At 50.8% G+C, this 13,814-nt stretch overlaps 1 protein-coding gene across 1 annotated transcript in view; it reads left to right on the top strand.

Moving 5' to 3' along the window:
* Window positions 1–13,814, top strand: part of TMEM104 (transmembrane protein 104) — a 69,824-nt gene that overhangs the window by 9,609 nt on the left and 46,401 nt on the right. Inside the window, exons 2-5 of the mRNA XM_011974393.1 lie at window positions 7,036–7,157; window positions 9,719–9,800; window positions 11,106–11,202; window positions 11,857–11,937. Of these exons, the coding sequence (XP_011829783.1) occupies window positions 7,036–7,157; window positions 9,719–9,800; window positions 11,106–11,202; window positions 11,857–11,937 (382 nt within the window). The remainder of the gene's footprint in view (window positions 1–7,035; window positions 7,158–9,718; window positions 9,801–11,105; window positions 11,203–11,856; window positions 11,938–13,814) is intronic.

Consider the following 13,814-nt stretch of genomic DNA (forward strand, 5'->3'; position numbering starts at 1 on the left):
TTAAGACAGAGTTTCACTCTGGTTGCCCAGGCTAGAGTGCAATGGAGCAATCTCAGCTCACTGCCTCCGCCTCCTGGGTTCAAGCGATTCTCCTGCCCCAGCCTCTCAAGTAGCTGGGACTACAGGCTTGCACCACCACGCCTGGCTAACTTTTTGTATTTAGTAGAGACAGGGTTTCACCATGTTGGTCATGCTGATCTTGAATTCCTGACCTCAGGTGATCCACCTGCCTCGTCCTCCCAAAGTGCTAGGATTACAGCTGTGCGCCACTGCACGGCCTCTCAGGGGAAGTCTTTCATGAACCCTGGAATGGAATGAATAGTGTCCCTCTCATTTGTGGAATTATGTAAAGCTCTCAGCCTCCTGCTGTCAGCGATGAACTCTCCATGCTGTCTATTAATATAAAAGTCACCACGGTTCCTGCTTTTTCTTACAACATCTGTAAACTTAAAGATAAGGAAGTGAGTCATCCCTGTAACTAAGTTTTGTAAGGAAAACACTTTGCTATGTCCCCATTTCTTGTGTGTCCAGTTGTTTAAGGGGTCCTTTCACAGGTCACGTGCCCACAGGAAATCAGGAAGTTAGGCCCGCAAGCTTCAGTGCCCTCTGCGCTTTTTTGTTGTCCATCTCCTATGTGTTTTATTTCATTCAGGGTGTTTGTTGCCCAGAGGGCCAGCTCTGGGCATTGGCCATAAACAAGTGCTTGTGTTCTTTTATCCTGCTGGTGAAGAGAGATGTAGGGAGGAGGTGGGGTGGGGTGGGGATGATGTGGCATCAAACAGGAGGTATAGTGGTCAGTGTTCTGAGGGGAGAAGATGCCTGCTTCCTGAGGGTTCCTGCACTCCCCCATCCTGGAACAATGCTTGGTCCTCTGTAAGACCAGAAGAGTTTGTTGTCACTGAGCTCAGATAAGCTGTGGAACTAACTTGCTGCTGATGCTGCTCTGACTACCCCAGCAGGCCCCAGCTCAAGATAATGTGAACAGAACTCTGCTCTGGCTGCCTTGGGAAACCAAGAAACGGGGCATGTAATTCATACATGTGCTTCAGCGCATGGTCATTTACAAGACAAAGCCTCTCCTTCGTTCTTTATTGCCCGTTCATTTTGAGTTCTTTTCCCCTTCAGGAGTTCCAAGGATGTTCGCTTTAGCTTGAATTATTCTGCCTAAAATATTTGTAACAAGTAGATGAGCCACCTAGGTGGCTCAGATGTCCCACTCTCTCAAGGATAGTGCTGAACACAGGAACATGGTTCAGACAGGTACATGTCCCCGTAAGGGATCTCAGGACAGGCATATCTGTTTCTCCATTTATGAGGACCAGGAGTGACACAGAACTGAAGTGGTTGTCGTGTGATCAAAATACAGGATGCCGTAGGTCACGCCCGACAGAAGGGTCAGCCACTGAGGGTGCCTCTGCCTGCTGGTTCCTGCTCAAGATTGTTGTGGTTGCTTTCGAAGGAGAGAGTGCTTGTTTCACACCCTGAAATCCTAGTCATTGCTTCCGCATCTTTGCTGCCTTCTGTTTCCTTTGACAACTGTCAGAGGGGAAGCTGTTGAAAGATACTGGTGACGTCTGCCCCATGCAGGTCATGAGTGAGGCTGCTGGGTGGAGGTGAGGCATGTGGGATGCTGCACTGAGCTCTCTAGAGCATAGGAGAGCAGGCCAGCAGTCACAAGGAGCGATGCCTGTGCCTCCTCCAGTGCAGCCACAGAGGAAGAGGTGAGAATTGGAGGTAACTCAGTTTAGGACACATGTATTGGTCTTCATTATCGAGACTGCAGGAGAGCCTGTTCCTCAGCTTTCTGCCACTACTTCCCAGAGTCTGGCCCACAGAACCGTCCCACGACCAACAGAAGAGAAGGTCTCCCTTCTCTTCCTTCCGTACAACCCCTCCTGACCCAGCCAGTGGCTCAGCCCAGATTTGCTTCCTGCCTCTATGTCTGCTCCTTGTGATTGGCCCTCACTGATTACCTTTACAGAAGGTAAAGAGGATTGAATGCTTACCAGGACTGCCACAGTCCTCAGAAAGCAGAGAAGTCCTACATTACCCTGTAGGATTCCCCGAGCACCCACTAAACACACAGGGCTTGCTTTGGAACTGAAAAAATTGCAACAAAGCAAGACAACTGCAGTTACCCATTTCTGCTCTCAACTGTAGTTTCTCTCTTCATTCATTTCTTTGTCAAGTTCTTAAAGGTTCGTAAGTTTCTTTTGGGAGCATGCTTATTTCATTGTACCTCTGTCTACAGCAGTGGTTGTCAACTAGTGGTGATTCTGCCCCTCAGAGGACAGTAGGCAGTGTCTAGAGGCATTTTTGATTGTCAGGACACTAATGGTTGGAGAGAGGTTGTTACTGGCACCTAGTGGACAAAGGCCAGGGATGTCACTAAACATCCTACAATGCACAGGACAGGCGTCCATCATGAAAAAAGACCTGGCCCCCAAATTTCCACAGTGCCCAAGCTGAGAAACCCTGATCCACAAGAGACCTTTGACTTTTACATCCCAAGACCTTTAAGCTTCCCTGAATTTACAAATGCCTCTTATACTGTTTAGTTTCTCCATAAAACTTTTGCCCAAGAACCATTACTTTTTTTTCTTAAGACAGGGTCTCACTCTGTCACCCGGTGAGCAATTACAGCTCACTGCAGCCTTGACTTCTGGGCTCAGGTGATTTTCCCATCTCAGTCTTCCAAGTAGCTGGGACTACAGGTGCTTACCACCATCCCTGGCTAATATTTCTTATTTTTTGTAGAGATAGAGTCTTGCTACATTTCCTAGGCTGGTCTCAAACTGCTAGACTCAAGCCATCCTCCCACCTCAGGAGTGCTGGATCACAGGCATGAGCCACCATACCTAGCCTAGAACTATCACTTTCTTACGCCTCTTTGCTTTCTCTTTGCTTCCATTATGGGAAATCATTCTCCATAAAGAAATAAGGTTTTTATCTCTTTGTAAGTATTACTGCTTACGGAGGCGATAAGCAGAGCACAGAGCTGCAGGGAGGGCAGATGTTAGGTTGTCTGCTGGGGTCTGTTCTGTTAGTGCCCTGCTCCAAATGCTCCAAAACATCCAATCCCCTGTCCCATCCAAAAGGGCTCTGTGCAGTCTGACTGCAGCCTCTTCCAGCCCCACCCCTGCCCAGCTTACTGTGCTTCAGCCACACAGGCCTTCTGAAAGCTCCTCCAGCCTACCTGCCTCTTTCCCACTGTAGGCCTCTGGACCGGGAAGTCTCTCCCTCATCTGTTGCCTGGGCAGCACCTTCTCATCCTCCAGCTCCCTTCCTGTTTCCAGTGCTTTCCCACTGTGTCGTCTCACAGCGCCCTGATTCTTTGCTTCATAACGCCTCTCTCAAGCTGAAACCGTAGTTGTTTTCTTCCCAGGCTGGAGTGCAGTGGCATGATCTCAGCTCACTGCAACCTCTGCCTCCCGGGTTCAAGTGATCTCATGCCTCAGCCTCCCGAGTAGCTGGGATTACAGGCGTGCACCATCATGCCCGGCTAATTTTTCGTATTTTAGTAGAGATGGAGTTTTGCCATGTTGCCCAGGCTAGTCTCGAACTCCTCAGCTGAGGCAATATGCCCACCTCCACGTGCTAGGATCACAGGTGTGAGCCACCGCACCTGGCCTGTAGTTGTTTTCCTGTTGTCTGTCTCCTCCTTAGAATGTAGCCCCATGAGTTCAAGGGCCATATCTGTCTGGTTTATTATCATATCCTTAGTTCCAAGCACGGGGCCCAGTCTGTAGAAGGCTCTTGTTGGTTGTTGAATAAATGAACAGAACTGAACTAGCTAGATGACCCATTCCCACCCTTGTACACACGAGCATGAAAGTGCCAGTGATTGAAACTAACCTCAGCAAAAGTAAACATGAGTTAGTTATAGACATTCACAGTTACTGTGAAAAGCCAGAACTTCCCATTCAGAAGACCAGCAGTGGGCTGTGTGTTCCCTGTCTCGCCCAGCTTCTGCCCTCAAAATTATTCTAGCAGCACCACTCTAAGCCAGGACTCCCAGAGGGGAATCATATCATGATGATGTTGTGATCCAAGCAAGGCAGTAGGAAGATGATTCAAAGTTGTTTTCATCCTTCTGGGATTTGTCTGTGGGATCAAATTGAGGTCGCGGACTGGGCGCAGTGGCTCACTCCTGTAATCCCAGCACTTTGGGCAGCCGAGGCGGGTGGATCACCTGAGGTCGGGTGTTAGAGACCAGCCCAGCCAACATGGCGAAACGCTGTCTCTACTAAAATTACAAAACTTAGCCAGACATGGTGGTGGGTGCCTGTAATCCCAGCTACTCCAGAGGCTGAGGCAGGAGAATCGCTTGAATCTGGGAGGCGGAGGTTGCAGTGAGCCAAGATCACACCACTGCACTCCAACCTGGGTAACAGAGCAAGACTCCGTCTCAAAAAATAAAAATTGAGATTGTGATGTCCAAAACTGGATGATGAAGACTCTCAGCCTCACGTCAGAGATAACCCAAGCAGGGTCCAGTGCAATCAGCTGGGTGTTCCCATCTCCAGCCTGTGTGCCAGGCACCCTGAGAAATGCAGAAAGAAGTGAGACACAGCCCGCAGTCACAGTGAGCTTCATGTTTAGTAACACGGAAAAGAGAAATATGCCAATATCTGAAATCCAAGAGAGGGCATAAGAAGTGTTATTGCCACAAGGATTCAAAGGCGGGAGGCAGGACAACTTTGGGAGCCTGGGAAGGACTTTGTGGTAGAAGTTGCATTAGAGGCCGGGCACGGTGGCTCACGCCTGTAATCCCAGCACTTTGGGAAGCTAAGGCGGGCGGATCACGAGGTCAGGAGATCGAGACCATCCTGGCTAACACGGTGAAACCCCGTCTCTACTAAAAATACAAAAAATTAGCCGGGCGTGGTGGCGGGCACCTGTAGTCCCAGCTACTCGGGAGGCTGAGGCAGGAGAATGGCGTGAACCCTGGAGGTGGAGCTTGCAGTGAGCACTCCAGCCTGGGCGACAGAGCGAGACTCACTCTCAAAAAAAAAAAAAAGAAGTTGCATTGGAATGGGCCCTGAAGGCTGGGTAGGAGTTGAGGGGCTGGGGAGATGGCACGAGAGGACTTTGGTCCTGTGCCAGTTATTCACGTACTGCAGGCAGAGAGCTTTCCTCTCCACAGGGTGGCCTCGCTTATGTCCTGCTCTCAAATGTCCAGTTAGCACCTGCTGGGAAGCCTGTCTTTTCTAACCACTGCCCAGCCCCTTCTTCCCCCAGCCAATAGCCCCAAGGCGGGAGTTGGCCGTCTCTATTTCTTCATGCTTTTTTTTTTTTTTTTTGAGATGGAATCTCACTCTGTCGTCGCCCAGTCTGGAGTGCAGCGGCATGATCTTGGCTCACTGCAACCTCCACCTCCCAGGTTCAAGCAATTCTCCTGCCTCAGCCTCCTGAGTAGCTGGGACTACAGGCACACGCCACAGCCCGGCTAATTTTTGTATTTTCAGTAGAGACAGGGTTTCACCATGTTAGCCAGGATGGTCTCGATCTCCTGACCTCGTGATCCGCCCGCCTCAGCTTCCCAAAGTGCTGGGATTACAGGCGTGAGCCACCGTGCCCGGCCTCTTCATGCTTTAAAAAAAAACATAATTGACCGAGTCTGGGGGAATGGGCAGCAATTTGTGTGTTTCTGATCACAAATTCAGCATGTGGCTATCTTAGAAAACTTTTAAAATAAAGAAAAGCGCATCTTTCTAAGAACAGGAAGAGAAAATGAGAAACGGGTGAGCATTCCCAGAGATGGGGTGTTTGTCTTTTTTAATGATCAGAAACAGGTGGTAAAGCATACGGTAAGTCGCCCAGTTTAGCAGAGTACAGGAAGACCAGTTAGGAGTCTACTGCACCAGTCCAGGCCAGAAAGACTCATTTGAATTGTAAATAAGGATAGGAGCCAGAGTTAGCCACCAAAGAAGTTCCAGAAATAAAGTCACTAGGACTGTGATCTGGGGGGGAAGGAAGGAGTATGGGGCTACTAATGGGGTGTCTAGGTGTAGGTGACTAGCAGGCAGCTGGACTTGAGGTCTGCAGATAGGTTGATACTAAGAGAAATACACGAGGAAAGGAGGCGTGTGCTTGGTGGAGCCTGCTGATTGCACCAGTAAAGGAAGCAGATGATGCCAAAATAAGGGTGGGCTTCTGGGAGGGAGGATTGGCAGGGGAGGAGGCTGGGGGATTGGAGAGCATCACAGAAGGGTAGGGGCTTGGGTCAGACAGGAAGTTCACGGTTCAGATCTTGGAAAGGGAATCATTGTAAACTGTGGGTTGGTTTAAAAACCTGAAGTCAGTGACCTGAGAAATCACCCTGAAGTTGGGTGGGCAAGCAGGGAGGGAAGGATGGGGAGTGGCTGCTAATGGAAATGGGTTTTTTTGGGGGGTGATAAAATGAAATTAGCTGCTGGTGCTGGTCACACAGCCTTGTGAATATTACTAAAACCCACTGATGTATGTACTTTAAATGGGTGGATTTTATGGTATGTGAATTATATCTCAAATTTATTAAAGAAAACCTGAAGTTGATATGGGGAGGGGGTGGAGAAAGGGAAGCATGAATATCCATGTCCCAAAGGACAATGGCGAGGACCTTCAGCCCACATGCTCAGTGGTCTTGGAAAAGTGGGTATTTCTTCGAGGTCAGCATTATGCGCTCACCTTCGTGCCAGGTACCCCGCCTATGGTGCTCTGACCCCAGGAAGCCTACAGCCTGGTTGAGCAGAGTGCTAGCATCTGCGATACAGCTTTAGGAGGGGGCGGCAGTGATGACAGTAGGAATAGGGATGAAACTGAACCCCAGGGCTTGAGTCATCCACGTATTCATGTTTGGTTAACAGGCTCTGTGGTTGCAAGGCCTGGCTCCTTAGACCCCAGGTGTAATTCTCCTGTCCTGCCTCCTTCCCTGTCTAAAGTCTGGCCTTCTGGCCTCCACAGCGGTGCCATCACTAGGGTCGTTCCTTGGGAACTGTTAAGGGGAGATGTTGATTAAGTTCTGGGCTTGAATGTCGCCTCTGTCGGTTCCAGGTTGGGCTGGTGTACATGTTTAACCTCATCGTGGGCACGGGTGCGCTCACCATGCCCAAGGCCTTCGCCACCGCCGGGTGGCTCGTCAGCCTCATCCTGCTGGTGTTCCTGGGCTTCATGAGGTGAGAGGCAGTGGGGGCTTTCCCACAGGGGCCAGGAGTGGAGCAGGAGGCAGTCGGCCCAGGAAGCCCGAACATGAGGGCACTGAGGGGTGGGAAGACCTGTCTACCCCGTCTCTAGCTCAGTGAGTCCCTGCCAGGGTAGTCAGAGAGGAGACAGTAGTCACAGAGGCCTCCTGGTGGCTTGTGTTAGTGGAGCGGTTACACAGCCCTGGTCAGATAAAAACCTGGACGTCCACTAGGCTTTGGAATGTTTCATATGATGCTGGCCTATTTCTTCCCTGGCAGATTTACCTCCCCTGCTATTAAATGTATGCTTTATTAACATTACCATCAAGTTTTGCCATCTGAGAAAATACCACCCAGCCACAGAAAAAGAATCTAACAAACATTTAAGGTGATATGGGAAATCAGTTTGGAATTTAGAATTTACTTAAGGTAATTCACAAATCAGGTGATAAACACACGGCTGGGTGCATGATCAAGCATGGCACTCGCCTGTCGTGTACCTCCCCAGGTCTTTAGGGACGCCTACTCCTTGAGCCAGGTGTGTGGGCCTCACCAGCCGGTGCTTCAGGGAGGGTGGGTTCCACCTGAGGCTCTTCTCAGGATTCCCACACACGTGGGGACGGGACGGGTCTGAAGTCGTCAGCAAGTGCCCCAGGCCAGGAAGGGATTTAGGACTAGGCACTTCCATCCTCAACCAGGTAGGAATCCACAAACTGCAAAAAAGATATGGGAAGGAGCACCTGGAAATACCTCCCCTGAGAGAAGCGACCCCCGATCTGTGCACCAAGCACCCTTCGGGGTACTGAGGGAGCCTCACCAACAACAATCTCTGCCTGTGCAGACTTGACTTTATTTTGTGGGGAGACAGACAGTGAGCAGTGAGGATAATAAATGGGTAAATTGAAGAGTGAGCTGGAAGGCAGTGAGTGCTGTGGAAAGAGGAAGGCATAGCAGGGCAAGGGGACTAAGATGCCGGGTGAAGCAGGGTTAGGGAGGGCTGCATCTAAGTGAGGATCTGAATGGGGAGGGGGTGGGTGCTGGTGGAAGGATGAGACGGAGCTTAGTAGTTGGAGCAAACTAAGACGTACAAGAAGCTGAATGGGATAGGAAAGCACCCATGGTTTTCAGTTTCTTCATGCATTTCTTTTGGGGATTTTTAAGAGTGAATCTTGGGGCACTATTGGTTCATTATCTACTGTGAGCCCTGGCAGCCAAGAGCTCTAGAAGTCTTTGTCCTTACATGACTCTGCTGTCCCCTTTAAAGGACCTTCAGCACAGGCAGCCATCGAATGGGAAGTGTTCATTAGGGGCTCCCAGGCAGGGGCTGCCACACCCCGCTCCTTGCTCAACCCATTTGTGTTTGAACGTGATCAATGAGTTGGCCTTCCGCAACCATGAGAAGTCTCTTTATGCCTTAATTAAGATTGATTTTAATTTCACTTCCAAAAAGAAGGGTAAATCCAAAGCCCTTAAAATGGTCACTTAGGCAAGATAATGAGAAACCTTTCTTGGAGATGCTGAGGCAGTTGGAATGGGGGTTTCAAAGCTGGCTGCTCCCCCAGAGTGGGAGTGAGTGTGGGTTTAACTGATGTGGGGCCAAGCGACTCCTCCGCCTCCTGCCACCTGACCTCGGGGCGAGCAGTCAGCCCCCCATCCCTTGTCAATACTCAGGGAAGGGCAGGGGTGAGTCTGATGGCAGAGCTGTCCTGGCCTCAAGAAAGCAGGAGATGAGTGTTCGTCCCACGCTGTTCCATGGCAGAGATGGATCCATACCTCAGGTTTTATTAGCAGGAAGGCAGCCCACTTCTGTATTCTCCGTTAACAAAAGCATTCATGCATTCCAGCTGTCATCTAGGTCTCAAGTTTCTTTAAGAGGAAAAGAAAAGATGATTTTTCCAATCTAGTCTGACTTCTCGGCAAGCATCTGAGGCCACCTCCCAATCTCCCTTTCGAATTGGTCCGTAGAAGTGCAAGCTTATTTTAATATTAGCCAGATTATTTGGAAAGTAAAAAGTACTGCCAAAGAAAAAAGGGATGGATTCTGGAGCCGAGTGCCCATTTCCAATTATCCATGCCAGTGCTCCTTCCATTAGTGTATGTAATTGGGAGGTGACCATTTGCCTGTGTCCTTGCAAGGTGAGGTGAAAGCTGCCTGCTGTCCTTCCAGAAGCTAGGGGGGCCCTTTGTGAAGCAGCCTCCCCTCACTGAGAGCATCCTTTGGCATCTGTCCCCCACAGCCCCTCCTGGGTGTGCAGCACAGCTTGTCCCAGCGTCGCTTCTGCCCCCAGCTCCCTCTCTCCTTTGGGTAGTTTCCCTCCCATCACTCAGCTCACGCCCCTCTCTCTCGTGCACCGGAAATATGTTCTCACCTTAGACAGCAACATCAAAGCACGCACACCTTTTTACCAGGTAAAGCCCATCTCTAGGGAACAGCTCTCAGGAAAGAAAATGGTCCGGGCTGGTGGGTCTGGTCGGTTCTTACAATGGTGTCTCCCTTCTGTCTGTCTCCTCCAACCTCCTGTCTGCCTTTGGCGCTGGGCACTCGGACCCCTCAGCTTCGTGACCACCACCTTTGTGATAGAGGCCATGGCCGCAGCCAACGCGCAGCTCCGCTGGAAGAGGATGGAGAACCTCAAGGTGTGTGTGTCTCTGGGCTGTGCCTCTGTTCCACCAGCTACCCAACAGGCGCTCTCAGCAGCCCATTCTTTTCCTCTCAGTGCACGGCGGGCTCTGTCCATGGCACTGCTCCCGGACCCCAGTCCCAGAGCTGAAGCTTAATAGCCACCTAAAGCTTAAAGCACAGATGGAGCCTCTGCCACTTTCCCGTCTCAGCCTCAGGCCCTCCTACCCCCACCCGCACCCAGCTCAGCTATTTGAAACCTTTGTACCCAGGAACTGTGCTGTTTCTTCTTCCCGAGTGAGTCTCCACCACCTCTAATGGGGCAGCATAGCTGTGCTGAGAGCTTCCTAATCAGATACAGATACCCTGCAGAAAGAACACGGGGGCCAGTGCGGTGGCTCACACCTGTAATCCCAGCACTTTGGGAGGCCGAGGCAGACGGATCACTTGAAGTCAGGAGTTCAAGATCAGCTTGGCCAACATGGTGAAACCTCATCTCTACTAAAAATACAAAAGTTAGCCAGGCGTGATGATGTGTGCCTGTAATCCCAGCTACTCAGGAGGCTGAGGCACAAGAATTGCATGAATTGGGAGATGCAGGTTGCGGTGAGCTGAGATCGCGCCACTGCACTCCATCCTGGGCGACAGAGTGAGATGGTATGGAGTGGCAAGTGTCTCAAAAAGAAAAAAAAAAAAGAGGCCAGGCACAGTGGCTCATGCCTGTAATCCCAGCACTTTGGGAGGCCGAGGTAGGTGGATCACCCAAGGTCAGGAATTCAAGACCAGCCTGACCAACACGGTGAAACCCCATCTCTACTAAAAATACAAAAATTAGCTGGCCGTGGTGGCAAGTGCTTGTAATCCTAGCTACTCGGGAGTCTAAGGCTGGAGAACCGCTTGAACCTGGGAGGCAGAGGTTGCAGTGAGTTGAGATCGTGCCATTGCACTCCAGCCTGGGCGACAAGAGCAAAACTTCATCTCAAAAGAAAAAAAAAATAAGAACAAATGAAGCAGGTTCACCATTGTCCCAGGGCTTTTCTGTAGAGTTCCGTGCTCTTTTTTTTTCTTTTTCTCTTTTTTTTTTTTTTTTTTTGAGACAGGGTGTTCACTCTGTCACCCAGCCTGGAGTGCAGTGTTGCAATCACGGCTCACTGCGGCCTCGATCTCATAGGCTCAGGTGATCCTCCCATCTCAGCCTCCCAGGTAGCTGGGACTACAGGCACATGACACCACACCTGGCTAACATTTTGTATTTTTTTGATGTGCTTTTTTGTTTTCCTTTGTTTTTCTCCCTCCTCCTCATCCATCCTACCGCCTCCTAGGAGGAGGAAGATGACGACTCCTCCACAGCCTCAGACAGCGATGTTCTCATCCGGGACAACTACGAGCGGGCAGAGAAGCGGCCCATCCTGTCTGTGCGTAAGTCTTGGGATCCTCACGGGCCTGCACTTCCCTCTGGGCCACAGGGTTCCCTTTCTTCGTGGAGAGGCCCTGGGGAGTCTCCCTGCAGACTCTGGCATTTCCTGTCCCCGGTTTCTGATGCAGGCCCTGTGGTAGACTCAAAAGATCACAGGGTTTCAGTCCTGGGCACAGGCCTGGCCCCTGCTGGCTTAGTCACTACTCAGATTTGCTGCTTGGTGAGTTCCTTGACCTCTGCACCTCAGTTTCCCCCCACCCCCCTTCCTGTTGCTGAGATGATTAAATTCTTGGTTCCTTGCCTGGTGCACCCTGGAAGCTTGAGTAAATGTCGTTCTGTGGCGTCTCTTCTTCCTCCTGCCCTGTGCCCTCATGTTCATATACGCCCCTGCCTTGCTGTCTCCTTCCTGGTCGGCTGGGTTGGGCTCTGATGCCTGCTCTCCCTTTCACCCCAGCAGGAGCATCTCTGAATTCCCTTTAAAAAAAAAAAAAAAGACTGTGTTAAACCATGTCAAGCAGGAAACATTAGGAAAAGTTTTCTCGAGTTTGAACACTTGGGGATTTCATGGTTTAGATAATTCAGTGAGGTCCACACCACCCTCTGAAGCTCTCCCCGTGAAGAACCACTTCCTCTTTGTTGTTCTTTTGGCTCCACAGAGAAACGTGGATCTCCCAACCCATTTGAAATCACAGACCGGGTGGAAATGGGACAAATGGCCTCCATGTTCTTCAATAAAGGTAGAAGTTCTTTTGGGGGTGGGGTGTGGGGAAATGGGGAGCTGGTGCTTCCCTGCAGACCTGCGCCCTTGTAATGAGGGCTCCACCCTGACAGCCAGACCATGGGGCAGAGCAGGTGGTAGAGCTGCTCCCTCAGCACCTGGAAGCCACCTTGCTGACCTGTTTTCGTCGATTCCTCCCTCTCTGTGGGCATTAAAAACAAAGAGGCAGCTTCTTTAGTGGAAGTCAAGAACCCAAGGAAGCTACTCCAGCGGAGGTCAGGAGCCCCAGGCAGCTACTCCAGCAGAGGTCAGGAGCCCCAGGCAGCTACTCCAGCGGAGGTCAGGAGCCCCAGGCAGCTACTCCAGCAGAGGTCAGGAGCCCCAGGCAGCTACTCCAGTGGAGGTCAGGAGCCCCAGGCAGCTACTCCAGCGGTGGTCAGGAGCCCCAGGCAGCTACTCCAGTGGAGGTCAGGAACCTGAGGCAGCTACAAAAGAAGCTTTTTCCTTTTCCTGCAAAGGAAGCTGATGGAGGCCACTGATGGTTTTGCACCTCCTGCTTGATTGCCTCTGACCTTGCCCTCTTCTGGCCGATTCTGTCTAGAATAACACCTGACAGCGATAGGATCTGCTACCCGCACGCCTGGGTCTGGTTTCCCAGTGGCCGGCAGAGGGCGCCAGGAGCCCACACCCAGGCTTGCCAAGTGAGACCGGAGCCCTAAAGTGTGCTGGTGAATCTGCTCCTTCCTGGGATCTGGCTACAACCATAAGGGAGCCACCCAACTCTGGGGTTGAGTTGTTGGCTGTTCCAGCGACATCTTATGTCTCATGGCAAATCTGGTTCTTTTGGAATATGAGCTATTTAAGAGTTCAGTGGCCGGGCACGGTGGCTTATGCCTATAATCCCAGCACTTTGGGAGGCGGGCAGATCACTTGCGACCAGGAGTTGGAGACCAGCCTGGCCAACATGGTGAAACCCCATCTCAAGTGAAAATATGAAAGTTAGCTGGGCGTGGTGGTGCACACCTGTGGTCCCAGCCACGCCGGAGGCTGAGGCACAAGAATCACTTGAACCCGGGAGGCAGAGGTGGCAGTGAGCCAAGATCACACCACTGCACTCCAGCCTGGGCTGCAGCGTAAGACCTTGTCTCAAAAAAAAAAAAAAAAGAAAAGAAAAGAAAAAAGAGTTTAGTTTTCAATGCCCAGACCTGTTTATTTCCATTTCATTGAGAGTCACATTCTCAGTTCATCCTTCCCCTTGCAACTGTCTTGGAAGATTTTCTGCCCCTTTGTCAAAGCCCCATTTGTTGAGTGGGCTGCCCTACCAGTTCTTTCTAGTCTTAAATGTGACTGCACTTAACTTAGAGCCGGGGGGGACTGTAGGAACTAGAATCTCCTTGACTGCTTTTAGGACATTAAGCATTTAGTTTGTCATTGGCGAAGCAATGTGATTATCAGCCAAAGGCAGCCCTAGGGCCTGGTTCACCCTCCCTGCTGGACCGACCTCACAGAGGGTTTTCAGAATTCAGCAAAACCAACTGGTCAGGTTCAGCCCACATCTGTGCTTCTCCTTTGTTCCATTTCTATCCCTCCCGTCTCACCAGCCTGAGCAAGCATAAGCGTTTCCTCCTGGCAGCCACGCAAAGTCCCCTTCCAAATGCAAGCTTTAAAATAAAGTGCACATTGGAAGGAAGACGCATGCCTTTTAAACCTCCTTTCTCATTTTCGGGTTCTGCAATCTGCCCTGATTTCTGTAAGAATTCTGGGAACCAGCAGTTTTGCCTTTTTTCCCCCCACCACAGACTAGACTCTTAATTTGCCCAAATCTAATGGAAAATAAAGACGTTTGTCTGAGACCAGCCTCACACTTAGAGGGAGTCTCCTTCTCTACCCCAGAGT

Source organism: Mandrillus leucophaeus, unplaced genomic scaffold (genome assembly GCF_000951045.1).
Source record: "Mandrillus leucophaeus isolate KB7577 unplaced genomic scaffold, Mleu.le_1.0 Scaffold1, whole genome shotgun sequence".
Lineage (NCBI taxonomy): Eukaryota > Metazoa > Chordata > Mammalia > Primates > Cercopithecidae > Mandrillus > Mandrillus leucophaeus.